The sequence below is a fragment of the Hydra vulgaris genome, chromosome 03 (genome assembly GCF_038396675.1).
Source record: "Hydra vulgaris chromosome 03, alternate assembly HydraT2T_AEP".
In the NCBI taxonomy this organism is placed as follows: domain Eukaryota; kingdom Metazoa; phylum Cnidaria; class Hydrozoa; order Anthoathecata; family Hydridae; genus Hydra; species Hydra vulgaris.
In genome coordinates, this window is record NC_088922.1 from 17,555,209 (window position 1) to 17,571,064 (window position 15,856).

Consider the following 15,856-nt stretch of genomic DNA (forward strand, 5'->3'; position numbering starts at 1 on the left):
AATCCTTTTTACTACCCATAATAATGAATTTAAAGAATACCATTTTGGAGTCTTTAGATCACTTTCGCTCATCGGCGTTAACTAAATTTAGTTAAAAATCTTTTCAAAAAGTGCCTTAATATTCTATAGATCCTAGTTCTAATCGTTTCTGACCTATATTAGCTTTATATAGTTGTCAAAATACAAGAATTCTATCAATTTTTAAAAAAAATACAAGAATTCCGACCAAAAAAGAACTTGCAATCAAGAACAAGCGCCAATAAACGATCGGAATAGATCAAATTTTTAATCTATGATGTTCATTTTACCTCAAAATCATGTTTATTTAAAATCTTATTCGAATTTGGAAAAGCGATTGGGATTTTAAAAAGATTTAAAAAAAAAAAGAGTCTACGGTCTGAGTTTTTTTCACTTTAAACATTTATATTTTATGATAACGCAAAATTTATCATTTTATTTTTTTCGTCTTTTCATGATTCACAGACCTGATCATTTAACAGAAATATGTCGTAGTCAACAAAATATCATACAGACGCTATAGTATTTTAAAATGAGGGCATTTAATCGGCATATTTAATTATCTAGTAAATTAGGTATTTAAGTAAAAAAATATATTTAAATACAAAAACTAATCTTTTTTTTTTTTTTTTTTTCAATTTACAGATATACATTAAATATCTACTTAAATATTGTATTTGTAAATTTAAAAAAAAAAAAATTTTTTGTTATTATTGTAAATATTGTTAAAAAAATAATTTTTTTAATTATCTTTGTTTATGTTTTACGCAAATATAAAATATATAATACGTTTCATTGCATGTTTTATTTTTGATTTATTTGTTGTTATTTTCGGTTTACTTTACCAGCTAACTTATTTTACCGAAATTATTAATAAATCTTTTAATATAAAAACGTTATTACCTTATTTTAAATTATAATATTTATTAATATGCAAATTTTATTTGTAACTTTTCTAACTTAAGATAAACAGCAAGACGTCAATTAAAAATTAAAAATAATTTTTTTTTCAACTTTTGAAAAAAATCTTAAATCTTAATTCATTTCCTTGTCGTGCGTACTAATTGCGTTTTTTACTCGCCTAGCGCAACACTTTAAATCTGAAACAGATTTAATTTTTTTTTTTATCATGATCTTAAGAACCTTTAGGAATTTTAAACCAAGTGGGAAACCGCGTTATATGTGGTGCCATCAGGCTGGCTAACACCCTGACTTTAGGATGTATAAGTTTATTCAGCCCCAATCACAAACCTGGCTATGGCTGTGTTTTATCCAAATATCCCGTCAATGGTATATCAGGGCTTGTGATGAAGAAAATCGTCAAGCGTGTTATATCGCGCTCGTAAAATTAGAATATGTTTTTATCGAGCATGATTATGTGCGCTCGAGATAACGTCGGCGAGCGCGATCATGAAAATTGCTGAAGGCGATGCTCATAAAAAGCTTTTTATTTTTTATATCTTTTTTTATTTGTTACATAATTCTTTCGTCAAAAAATGTTTGAATTAGTATCACACTCATGAAACTACTTCAACGAAGTAGATTTTTATACTTCCAAACTTCTTGTATATTGTCAGATCGCGATTTTATTTTTAAATATTTGTCATAAAAAAAAAAAATCAAACAAAAACGCAACTTCTTATTGATTTAGTATTGAAGTATAACTTAGTGACTTAGTTTTGCTTCGTTGTTTTGATATATGTATTTTAAAATGTTACTCTGTAAACTTAATTAACGGTTAATGGTTTTTATATTTCTTGATATTTTTTATTCAAATTAATTATTTAATTTTATTCTAAAATTTCTTTTTTAAATTACGTTTTATTATCTTAAAAAAATAACACAAGAATAATTTGAAATAATAATAAATAAGAATAATAACTTTCTATTTAATAAATATTGACATTATTACTTTGTTTCCTTTTCGAACGTCCTTGATTGCGAACATTCTAAACAACAGAATCGTTTTAAATTTGAGTTAAAATAAATAATAGTTAATAAAAAAACCTATACTATGAACAAAAACTAATTTTAAAAATTGCTCTATTATTAATATTTATTTTTATTACAAACGATGTGTGGAATATTACAAACAATAAATCAAATAAATCTTACTTGATATTTTCACAAGATTAAAAATACTCTGCAGTTTCAATTTTCTTATAATGGTTTTCTAATTTTCTATTCTTATTTTATTTGCGTATTTTTATATTCACATTGTGTTTCCCCGTGCACGATTGAAATTAGTGACTATTAACGACTTCAAACTGCTCATTCATTACGTTAGTGCAAAAGAGAATGACGTAGTGCTTTTTATACTATATATCAGTGCTTTGATATTAGAATATCTTTATTAAAAATCTTTGTTAAATATTTTATAAAAATAAAAAAATAATCCCGAACTATTGGACGAGCGTTATTTTATACGCTCATTATAAGCTGAACAAGCGTTGTTTATCGCGCCTAGAACGTTTGAAAATACCAATTACGGGCGCGTTTTACGAGCGGAACGCGCTCGCGCTCGCTTCATCACAAGCCCTAGTATGTGTGTATATATATGTATATATATATATATATATATATATATATATATATATATATATATATATATATATATTTATATATATATATATATATATATATATATATATATATATATATATATATATATATATATATATATGTATATATATATATATGTATGCACACACACTTCAAAGCAAAGAATGTTATACAAAAACTTAAATAACATGTTTAACAAACTTCAATAACATTTTAAAGCACATATCATATGTAAGAAAATTAGTAGTAATATAAAAAAGAAACTGTTTAGTTTCATTTTTTAATATGTATTTGTTAAAAACAATCAAAGCTTTTTTTTCGTTAATGTAACAATTTAACTAACCTTTACTGTGAAGTGCTTCTGCAAGGAGTGAAAAACCTTTAGTTCGTGGAAACAGATGATGTTTTAAAGGAATGAAATTATTTTTCACAGCATATTCTTGACTTGCAAGCAGCTTTTCCTCAGTTCGACGTGTACCTTCACACATTACAAAAATCTACATAAGTAAACTAACAGTTATAATATTGCAATACAAAGGATTCATTTTATTTAATATGAGATAAATAATAAAAAGACAAATAACATACTGCAAAGGTATTATTATTTCTTTTCATACTGTTTATCAACTTATTAATGTTTGATTTATCATCTTGCCAATTTCTTTTCAAGAAACCAGACTCAGAAAACCATAAGCACCAACCAATAATGGGAAGATATTTAGTTTCACTTTTTGATATTATTTTTGTTCTCTTCGGTAGAAACATAATGATTTTTTAGAATATCATTTATAAACAAATTGCTTTATGAAATTTATAAATAGTAAATAGCAACTATATACCCCTATGAGACCAACCCTCTCAGCAAATATCCATGCAGTTAACCAATCAACATCGCTATAGTGATTTGAGATTACTAGGGAATTTTCCTTTCCAAAATGTTTAATATCATCTAGATTGCTTACGTAAAGCTTAAAGTCAACTTTATTCCACCATTCTCCCAACCAAGTAAATTCTAAAAACAAAACTACTTAATTTAACAAACTTTATCATAATGAAAAGTGTATTCCACAATTTTTTACAAACTTCAAAAAAAAAAACGTTGTTGGTAAAACCTTAAGTTAACCTTTACTAGTTTACAAATTGTTAAAGTTAATGTTTACTTTTATAGTTTAATTGTAAAAAAAAAATACTTTTAACTCTTTAATTGTTATAGTTTTAGGTAAAAAAAAAAAGCTTGAATTTTTTGCTGGATTATTTAGGTTATTTAATAACCAAGCACAGAAAAAAAATTCAAAGCTATATACAAAAGACAAACTACTGAATTAGTTATCAACCGAAACAGGAAATACATCAAATCCTAAATTAACTAAAAATTTGGGTACACTAGCTCAATACAAAAACTGAAACTGGCATTTCCGCAAACATTTTTTTTTTAATGTTATTTAGGTGCTCCAAGAAGTTCTTATGTGCTCCATGTCGTCCTTTAACAACTATACCATGTCGGCTAATACTAAAATTTTGGTTAAACAAAATTAATATCTTTATAAAATGTACTTTAAAACAAATCTAAACTATCAACAAATGTAAAATTGCATCTAAAAATGCAATTTTACATTTGTTGATAGTTTAGATTTGTTGTTTTTTCACATTTTTTTGTTTATTTTGTTGACAACTTTGTTTCATCTCATGTAATAATAGTAAACTAATTTTTTTTTTTTTTTTTTTTTTTGTTAATTCACCTCCCCAAGGCCCAGAAGGCCACTACAGACGAGGAGGCACCTTAATTGTGGTTATAACCCTCTCTCAACTCTATAACTCCGAAACACGAACCTTGACGAACAAGGCCACTGCGCGGAGAAACAAGTCGAGCGCGGTACTACCAGGGACGTGGTGGGGATTGAACTCGGAACCTCTCGCTTAGGAAGCAAGCGCTCTACCACTACACCACTACAACATCTCAAATAATAGTCAAATAAATAAGTATAATAATAAATAATAAAGTTACTCAGATAAAAACATAACTAAAAGCTTACATATTAAAATATTATCCTTGTTCACATTCTATTTAAACTGTTTAAACCAAAATTATTTTCTTCAAACAAAATGTTTATATATATATAATGTTATGTCTGCGGCATTATGTTTCACATTTTGAGGAAGCAGATGTGTATGTGCTATTTACTAACTAACAAGTTAAGTAATTTGTGAATGATGTGCTTCAAACTTTTATTTAGAAACATTTTTTTGGGAAATTGTCAAGAATTACTATTTTTTTAAATTAATAAAAATTTAAAATAATACAAAATTTAAACTATGATTCTCGATATGTTCTTTGACTGAAATTTTGCTTTTTACCAAATTTATAAAAAGTACTGAAACAGAAATTTTGGTTTCGGTTCAAATCGATACTTCAATAAAACTGATACCAAAACAGAACTTCGGTCAATCACTATACTAAATATTTTAATCAGTATTTTGTGTCTTTTGTTGTTCTTATTAAAAGTCACAATTAATTAGTGGGAACTTTGTTCTAATCTTCATTTTAAATTTTACAATGTTTATGTTTCATTACAATTAATCATCATTAAAAAAGTCATTTAAAAAAATCTGTTATTTAGATCTATCTTCTCTAAAAATCAATTGCCAATTGTTAATAAATTAATATTTACAAAGCATATTACAATATTTTTTATCTCTTTAAAAAGATAAATGAACTGAAGAAGTAAAAAAATAGTGTTTATGTTTAATTTTGATTATATATATATATATATATATATATATATATATATATATATATATAAATATATATATATATATATATATATACATATATATATATATACATATATATATACATATATAAATATACATAAATATATATATATATATATATATATATATATATATATATATATATATATATATATATATATATATACATATATATATATATATATATATATATAATCAATCAGCTATCGTCAGGAGGCAGCAGCAAGTAACATAGTGAGGAAAAAATTGTAAATAGAATATCACAGATGCAGTTTAGGATGAATGGCCAAACTTCCTAATCAAAAAGCTAACAATCTGAGACCTTAGGCTTAACAAGTCTAGTGTAGTGTTGAGCTTCTGACATCTAGACTCAAGCAGAGTAACTTGTCAGATGAAACCACGCATGTCCCAAATTATTCATGTCTCTGGTATTACTACTTTTGTTTCTCTGTTACACAGAGAAACATTAAACTTGAATTTTTTTTTTGTCATGGATTGTGTTTTAAATATAATTGTAAAAGAATTGTAAAAATAATTGAAAAAATAGTTTGGATTGATTACATAATCCTATGGCCTTAAGGAGACAAATACACTTAAATTAAAATACAGCTGGTGTCAATCCTGTTAGGCCTATAAGACAGTTACATAAAATTTTATTTTTTCCTCTGCTTCTTAGACAGCCGTGATACCAAGATGCACTATTAGAAAAAGGACTATTTCGCGACAGACTGATTTCAATCATGGAGAGAGCAACAGACAAAAAAGCTCAAAATGATTTCATTGCAGTTGTTCATGGTTTCCTAGATAACCACAAGGCTAAAAACAATATGCAGAATGTCTCCTAAAGTTTGTGCTAAACACAGTAGTTTTTACAATGGCTTTAGATATTTAGAAAGAATAACCAGGAACAAAGATTGTGTTTCATAGTTTTATGAATTCAGAAGCATAAAAAAAGCACAGAAGTTTAACTTTTGTTATATATAAATAAAAATGTTTTTTATTTCATATTAAGTTATTTTACATGTAAAATAATGTTTATTTTTTTACATGTAAACATCAAAATTTTCAATAAATAAGTTTTATACCAGTCAGGAAAAAAAGTGTGTTTAGAATTAATGAGACAAAAGTTTTGTAGCTTGTTGACTAAATTGTTTAAGTTGTCTACAATGAATTGTTTTTATTATACATTTAGCATTATACATATTTAACATTTAGCATTATACATTTTAAACAATATATTTAGCTAAATATGATAAATTTATAAATATAAAAACAAATAAATATCATACGAGAATAAATAAGATAAGCAAGACCAGGAATAATTTTATGATACCAATCTTTTTTGAGCCAATATAATGGTAGCACTAATAATTGCAAGAAATTGATAAACAGCCCACTAATACAGAAAACAACCATAAACCAAGTAAAGCAAATAGTAGACAACAAATTCATTTCTTTACTAAATATAATTTTACAAAAAACTCTTATATTATTTGAAGTTAAAAAAACAATGTTTTCACATACAATTTTTATTTAAATAACATAATAAATTAATAAATATTATTCAATAAATAATTTTTGACAAATAAAAAAAACAACTATAGTGCAAGTCAAGTGTTTCTATATAAAATTTAACCAAAAGCATTGCAGTTATATTTTTAAACAAATTTAAAAAATAAAATAAAATATAATGAAGAACATGGATTAAGAAAATTCACAGTCAAATTTAAATTATTAAAGAAAGTGAAATGTGGATTATCATTCTTTTGCAGTTCAATTGTAATTGGATGGTATGGTTTGTTTAAACAAATTTGAGTGTGCTGAGACAAACAGCATCAAGATGTTTTATGAAAAGGATACCATGATTGATATGAAAAGGATACCATGGTTGCATCATGAGGATCAATACCAGTTGCTTTTAGACAATTTTGAAAGAATGTCTAGGATTTAGTTACATTTAAAATTGGAGGCCTGGGCCCCCGCAGGATTTTTTGATGTTTCAGATAGGACACTTTCACACATTGTGCAAACTCTAAACTTAAGTATGCTCATACCTATACCAAATGAGGAGGCCTTGTAAAAACTTGGGATGATGTAGGGCTGGGAACAAAAAAGCCCAAAAATGCTTTTTTGTTCCCAGCCCTACATCATCCAAAATGAAAAGTTTTTTCAACTTTAATATATAAAACTAAATTTAAATTTATCAACAGATTTTAAATTTTGTAAAAAAATATTGTAAATTACAAAAGTTATGACCATGCAAATTTTCCAACCCCCAAAAATGAGAGGGCTGTATAACTGCATTATAGTGAGGTGGATTAAAAAACTTTAAAAAATATTTTTCTTTAAAAAATTATTAAATTACACTGCACAACACCAAAAAAATTCACAAAACCCAATATCTGTTTTACACTAATTCAAATGTGCTGATTTCAAATTTAAAATCTGTCAGGGTGGCCAGGCAATTTTTGATTTCATTTTCCCTGACTAACATGAAAATTTTTTGACTTACCGATATAAATTTAACAAACGTAGCAATAAAAAGGCAACAAATAAAACTCACAAAACTTTACATAAATAATAAAAGTTTCTTAAAAACTTTAAAACAAAACAAAACAAAACAAAAAAAGTATGAAGTAAAAAAATAAAGCTGAAAAATCATGTCATAAAAAATCACAAATGATACACTGACCTTAGTAGAACCGACTTTGTTCAGGATAAATTAAAATTTAGTTACAATCAACTAATCAAATATCCATTTAAAACATTCTAATGAAAAATTGATTTACAACCGAATATTAAAAAATTAATTAACTAAAAACCAACTGACAAAAATATATTTAAACTAGAGTAATTCTTTGTATGAAAAAAAAAAAAAAAAACAGAATTGCGAATAAATCATTTAATTTCAGTGATAACAAGTTACTACATACAAGTAGTAGAAGTATGTTACTATGTTTAAAAGAGATAAGGATTTTGTGATAAGCATTTTTCGATTGGGGAAAAATTCTTAATTAAAAACATTAACAAAGTCAATCATTTCAGTTCTGCAAACTGGACACCTTTTATCTGTACCCATAGAAAGAATCTCTTTGCATTGTGAGCACAACGCAAAATGTCAGCATGGTAAAATTAAAACTTCAAGTCTTTGGACACAATAAACTTTACAAAGACCGTCAATTGGTGGTTCTTAAGTTGGATTTTGTGCTAGGGGCTGAACGGTGGAAAGCTATAGGCTCAAGGGTGGAAAGCTCATTCTGAACAAATTCATTGACTTCCTCATCTGTGGGTATCTTTAAATTGAAAAACAAATATGCTGATGATTCAAAAAACTTTGTTGGAATTATTTCACCAGAACTTAATCTACTTTTATAAAGGGCCTGCTTCTCTGCAAGTTTTTACCTATCCCTTCTTTCTGCCCTACCCTTGTAGGGCAGAAAGAAGGGATAGGTAAAAACGATAATGCATTTCCAATTGCTTGTTCAAAATCAGACATTCCAATTTTAGGTACAAAACGGGATACAAGTTCTTTTAACTTTTTTAGTGAAGCAACATACAATCCCTGCTTTTTGCAAGACATGAGAATATGACAAATTAACAGAGTTACTCTTGAACTTCAGTTAAAAGGTGGAGGAGTTGTCCACCATAAAAAGATGTTGGCACCACTTTGAACGTAGCATCGATAAAAATGGTTTCTGTCACTGAAAATAAGAAAATATAAAAAATAAAAATAGCTTTCAAACAATAACGTAATTAATAATTTTCAAACAATAACGTAATGAGTCGGAAAATTTTTTAAAATTAGTTCATTTTTGTTTACATTTCTTACATAAAATTGGTAGATATTAACATTGTGCTACTTTTATATATATATATATATATATATATATATATATATATATATATATATATATATATATATATATATATATATATATATATATATACACACATATATATTAGGGTTACCATACTTTTCTTTTTTTTTTTCGTAGGGGAGTTTGCTAAACTACATAACAGTCATCATAGTAGAATTTAATCATGGAAGCAAACATAAAAATTAAGAACTAAATGTAATTAACAACTAGGAGCAAAAACATATTTTAGCGCGTGCTCCTTCATAAAGTCATAAAAGTGATTGATGTACCTGAATAACTTTAGCATATTTAACAGACTGTTGCACATGAAGTGATGAGTTTAAAATAAAATCTTTGTGTGGAGAACGCTCTTTTAATTTAGTGACTACAGCAATTAAAAAGTTAATGCATTCTCGAAATTTAATTTTTTGACTACTAACTATTTTACAATTCTTTAACTCAAAAAAGCTCCAAAAACAATTACCATGTCTCTTCAATTGCACTTTTTATTCTAGAGACCTATCTTCCACAACTTTTGTAATTATCAGCTTTTGTAAAAACTTCTTTTTTGATAAATCTTTCCATGAGGCATGACATCAGATGATATAACTCATCATATAAGAAAGGAACTAAAGGACTTGGTGACTGAAATTGCTTAAAAAATGGTTCTACTACATTGGCAACAGAATAAATAAAAAACAGATTTTAGTTTTGATCAGAGGATCTATGATAGCTTTAATAACATTCTGTGCAGTTATAGCCATCAGTAGTAATGACCTTTCTACATAAGTTTTCACATTGTCAAAAATTTCAAGAGCTCTCTCTGCAACCATAGCAATCTCCACCCACCTCATTGTACAAAATTATTAAAGAAACATTGCTTTACCACAGTTTATTGCTAAATAGTCTGCTCTGCAAGCAGGACTATCTTTAAGTCTATATAAAGAACTTAATGCCACTTCTGAAATGCCCATGAACTAAATGGAGGCCACACGATCCGATATTAATTACCTGGATATCAAATTTAGCTAAATGACTTTCTCCTAGAGCATCAAAAAATTTCCTGTTCACACTGGGTCCATCCATAGAAACTTGAATTAGTTTTGGCAATAACATGTCGTCAATCACTCCATTAAAGCTGTCTTTCAGTTTTAGCAATTGCATGCCCCAAAAAAGTAGATAAAAAATAATGAGCAATAGCATTAAATTTGGCTTTGCTGTATTACTCTATTAAGTGCCTCATCAAACATTATGCACAAAAAATTACATTTCGAAATATTTTGCAGAAAAACATCATGGAAAGGAGGACATACTATGAGTTATGTTATAGGCAATCTTTGTCTTTCCAATCTTTTCCATGATGAGAAAAAATATTTGTTGGAATTTTTTTCCCATATAAGATTCATGGAGAGATACAACTCGTAAAGCCCAGTTAATTTCTGGTTTTGTGACTTCATCTCATATAGCATAGCTATCAATTGTTTTCTAAACGATTGCTGGACTTACATCACTCAATGCGCATAAACTGTTTTGAAATAATACTGTTCTTAATTGATTTGTATCTTTTACAAAACAGTTTAAAGCCAATTCTTAGATTTGATGTTTACTAAATAAAAAATAGATTGGCAACTGGTTCAAATACAAACACAATTGGCTTTTTACTTCTTTCATGACTTTTTACTGCCTGAATGCTCATGTTACTTAAATTAGTTACTTTTAAATAATTACAATGTGTATTTATAGAATTTGACTAATTGCTATAACAGAAATTACTTCAGTGATAGATTTGAACTAATTTTCCAACTAATAACACAATATGACAAAATGAAAATTTTGTTCAATTTCACACATTTAGCCCTTTTGAAATAGATAAAAAAAAAAAAAAAAGCTGCTGCAACAAATTGCTTTGCTGTTTTATCTTGACATATTACCACTTTCATCATAAAACTATGAAAATTATTTATCAAAAAACTAACTAAACTAAGTGCATTCAATGGTTTGTATTGCATCAGAAGTAATTATGCTTTCTGGTGTAGCTGCCATATCAATTTTCAATTTCAATTTTTCAAATTTTTTTTTTTTCGATAAAAGATCTTACAATTGAGGTCATTTACAAATAGTTAAAAACTAATCTTAAGTAAATACCATGAAATAGCATTAATAATACAAATAACAATGATAATAATAATGATGATAAATTATAAGAATAATAAGAAAATTATATGATAATAAATCAATATCAACTTTAAAACAACAATTGAATATAATGCACAGACAGGAAAGTTACAAACAGTTATGTACTGACAAAACGTAACAGCCTACCATGTAATTTAATCAATTACTGCAAAAAAAAAAGTAACAATGTTTTAATAAATATAATAATCTTGATATCAATAATCATATAAATAAAAGTAGTATAAATATTTCATTAAAAAATAACAATAAATAAACAAACAACAAATTTTCAATAATACTCACAAATAAAAACGTGTCACCCCCTTACACACAAACATTTAGTCACGAAAAATATAGAGTTTTCTCAATAAATGACATTAATAAAATAAAAAAGTAAATCATATCAAGTAAACACATATAGTCTTTCAAAAATAATAAAATTTAAAAAATATTCTTTTTCCTTTCCGCATAATAAAATAAATTTTTTTTTGTTATGTATTAAAATTCACAATAAAAATAATCAAAATAAAATAAAAACTCTCTAAAATATTAACAGCAGTTGCAACCAACAAATAAATGTTAAAACATATAAAATAAAAGGTTTTCAGTTTTTAATACGCTAAAAAATATATTTTGTTACTGAATCTATCAAAATTCCCTCACTTTGACATGACTTTTGGAAAATTAAAAATATTTCCTGACTTTTCCTTGAATTTTTAGCATAGTTTAGAATTTCCTGACTTTTCCAGGTTTTCCTGGTTGGCCATCCAGTTTATCCAAGTTTATCTCCACTATGCACCACTTTGAAAAATCGTAATTTTTTATGTGAATTTTTAAGACTTTGAGAATTTTTTTTTTGAAATCTCAAATTTTTAAAATATTTTTTTACTATAGCAGTCTACTAGAAATGCAGGTGACTATTTTCCTTTGTTTTCTTCATTACAGCAACATCTTGGTAGAATAGCCCTCACTGCTTATCACTTACACTACTAACATTGTCAAAAAAACTAATGTGTGACATCAGAAAATGGAGCTTAAGGGACATTTTACATATCAGAACCTCGTATGGGTGAAGCAGTTGTTGAATGAGATTGACATAGTTGAGAGAACGATGGTTGTCAAGGAATTTTTTGCATATTGTGAATGCTTTCCAATCTGCTAATTGAAGATCATTAGTGATCTGCTCAACCTGTTTAATACCTAGTCAGGCCCCACAAAACTTCCCTCCTTAATTCTGGCCTCTCTCAATGCAGGAAATTTTTGAACCGGGTATCTAAATGCTGCACTTTCCATACCAAGGCCCTTCACAAGTTGCTAAATAAAATTCAGTTTGACAAGTTCTTTTCACAAGTTGCTAAATAAGATTCAACATTTTTTGTATAGTGCTAGAAACAATTTTGACTATCATAGAGGCGATGAAATTAACAGTATTTTGTGTATCCTGACTGTAGTCCTGTGAAAATGGCGATCACATTGAAGTCAACACAGACAGCCAAAATGTTTTCATCAAAGCGGATTTGCTCTACAATTTCTTTCAGATTTTGTACAGTAATAGTAGGTTTCTCATGTGACAAAATGAGCAACAGGGAGAGAATGATAAATTGAGCAACAGGGACAGAAAAACACATTTTATGGTGGGTTTTGATGCATCAATGAAGAGGTGCTGTTCTTGTCTCTGTTCTTCATATTCAATACCAAATTTTTTGAACAGAGGAGAACTGTCATTAGGCAAATCTTCACTCATAGAAAATAAAGATATCAGGTCAGCAGTTCACATTCAAAAAAAATGTAACTTTGGCATCAGTGTTTAACAAATTCCATCCTTGAAGTTGAGACGCCAGTAGCTCACTTTTTGTTGGTGGAAGATTTTGATCTAGATCATTTAACTTACCTGTCGTTATAATATAAGGTGCAGATAATGTGCCACTGCGCTCATAACGGGTGATGCGGAATTTATCGGACAAATCCTAATTTCATTATTTGAGCATAATAATTAGTTTTTGTAGCTTATCTTTGATTTTATCACAAAAACTGATTATTACTTGAGCATAATAATCAGTTTTTGTGGTAAAATGAGGTTAAATGCAGCTGAACAAGAATCTTTTCGAAAGCGACTAAAAATGTTTTTTGTAAACAAACCTAATATAAAAAAAGAAAAAATCGTAAATCATTTTGAAAAGGAAGGATTTGCTCGAAGTATAATATATGATAACCTAAAAAGACTTGAAACTGTTCAATCGTTTTCTGATAGAAAGCACCCTGGTTGTCCGAAAAGAAAGCCGAATTAAAGAGACTTGTCAACAATCGAAAAGGGGTCAGTCAGAGAAAAATAGGTATTAAATTCAGTGTAAATCAATAGACAATTGGTCGTCAGTTAAAAAAAATGAATATTAAATATAGAAAACGTGAAAAGACTCCAAAATACACTATAGAACAACAAATAAAGGCAAAGAAAAGAAGCAGGAAACTAGTTAACCAACTCTATAACACAAAATCGCTTCTAGTCATCGATGACGAAAAATACTTTTGTTTTCCAGGGGACAACATGCCTGGAAATTCTGGATACTACAAAAACAACAAAAAGACATGCCCCAAAAGTGTTCGTTTTATAGTAAAAGAGAAATTTCCAAAAAAATTATTAATGTGGATAGCCATATCTGACCGTGGTATGTCCGAGCCATTGTTTCGCACTTCCAAGGCTGTAGCGATCAATTCATCAATCTATATTAATGAATGTTTAGAAAAACAACTTCTTCCATTTATTCACAAATATCATGGAGACTTTAACGATTTATTTTGGCCAGATTTAGCAAGTTTTCATTATTCTAAAGATTCTCTAAATTGGATGGACCAATATGTCTATTACGTTGACAAAGAATCCAATCCCCCAAATGTGCCTCAAGCACGACCAATTGAAAATTTTTCGGGACATTTGACACAGAAGGTTTACGAGGGAGATTGGCAAACTTCAACAGAGCAAGTTTTAATTGATCGCATTAAACTAAAACTACAAGAAATTGATTTAAACTTTTTACAGTCCCATATGAAAGGCGTCAGAGCAAAATTGAGATCAATTGCAGATGGTGGTGTTTTTTCATATAAAAAATATATTTTTATTAAAAGATAAATGCTTTATTTAAAAAAAATATAATAGTAGTTTGTTTTTTTATTTATAAATAAGTTATTGATGTTTTTATTTTGTCCGATAACTTCCGCATCACCCGTTATGAAATATTTCCTTCATCACTGTTGCCTTTGTTACAGTTGATGCCAATAATGAACTGGTGCTGGATGTCTGTGGTAAAGACATAGGTAACTGGAGGAAATTTGAAACTGGTCAATAGATAGCATGATAAAGTGATATGCTAGGATAATAAAGATATTTCTTGTTCTTCTCATTCCTTTGATCAAGAAGGCACAAAAGTAGCAGTCAGATACATGGTCATGTTGTTTTTGCCATACCACGGATATTGCAAAAGGAGTTCCACATCCACTTTTAAACCAAGTATACAACCCTGATGAATATCTCACACAGCAAATGCGTGGTGCCCAAACACACGCTATCAGGATGATTCATCCACCCGGAGAAGTCATAACAATGCACAAACAATAATGATGAGATAGCAGAATAAAATTAACAGAATTAATGAAATTAAAAGTTTTTATACTTTTTATAAAGTGAAGAATAATAAGCAATTTATAAAACAAGTAGGTGGATCAATTGATGTGTATGCACAGAATTAAATTACAATGTCCTTGACATGCCATACAGAAGAAATTACAATATTTCAAAAAAGTGGTGGGTGATGAATTTGAAATCAGCACAGTTGAATTAGTATAAAAAGATTTTATGAACAGTTTACATGATTTCATGATTTACATGATGATCAGTGGATGGCTGTGTCTATGGCAAATTTATTGTATGTATGTACATTATTTTATGTCAAAATCAATTTTTCAATGGGGGGGTGAACTTTTTCTAAAGATATGCAAATAATAGTTTATTTCGTGCTTTTTAGAGCACCATTTTTAGTTCATCAAACTACAGTAAAGGAGCATGGGGTTGAAAAAAAGTCATAACCCTAATGTACACTCTACTGTATTTATGAATAAATCAGCCAATGTATAAACACTGTGGCTATCTTTAAAAAAATCAGCTGATAAAACAAAAGTTAAAAAAATAATAACAATATAAGTAATAAAATATGAAAACAAAAATATTTTTAATTATAAACAAAAATTTATCTATTCCATAAAGTTGCTCTTTTGTGGCTTTAATTAGCTTCCTCAAATATTTTAATGGTTTCTGTGATCTTAAATGGTCAACTTAAAATACCAAGATTAGCTAACAGATGTTTTTTTATACTGTTTTATTAAAAATAAAAATTAAGTTCATAAAGACTTTTGCTATAAATAATATAAATTCAAATAAATATATATCAGTTTTAAACACAAACTAGTTAATATTTTCT

General features: G+C 27.6%; 1 protein-coding gene across 1 annotated transcript in view; it reads right to left on the bottom strand.

Moving 5' to 3' along the window:
- Window positions 1-15,856, bottom strand: part of LOC101238541 (1-acyl-sn-glycerol-3-phosphate acyltransferase delta) — a 53,063-nt gene that overhangs the window by 36,427 nt on the left and 780 nt on the right. Inside the window, exons 2-5 of the mRNA XM_065792514.1 lie at window positions 6,642-6,811; window positions 3,420-3,592; window positions 3,169-3,330; window positions 2,924-3,077 (exon numbers count right to left, since the gene is read on the bottom strand). Coding sequence (XP_065648586.1) covers window positions 2,924-3,077; window positions 3,169-3,330; window positions 3,420-3,592; window positions 6,642-6,811 — 659 coding nt within the window. The remainder of the gene's footprint in view (window positions 1-2,923; window positions 3,078-3,168; window positions 3,331-3,419; window positions 3,593-6,641; window positions 6,812-15,856) is intronic.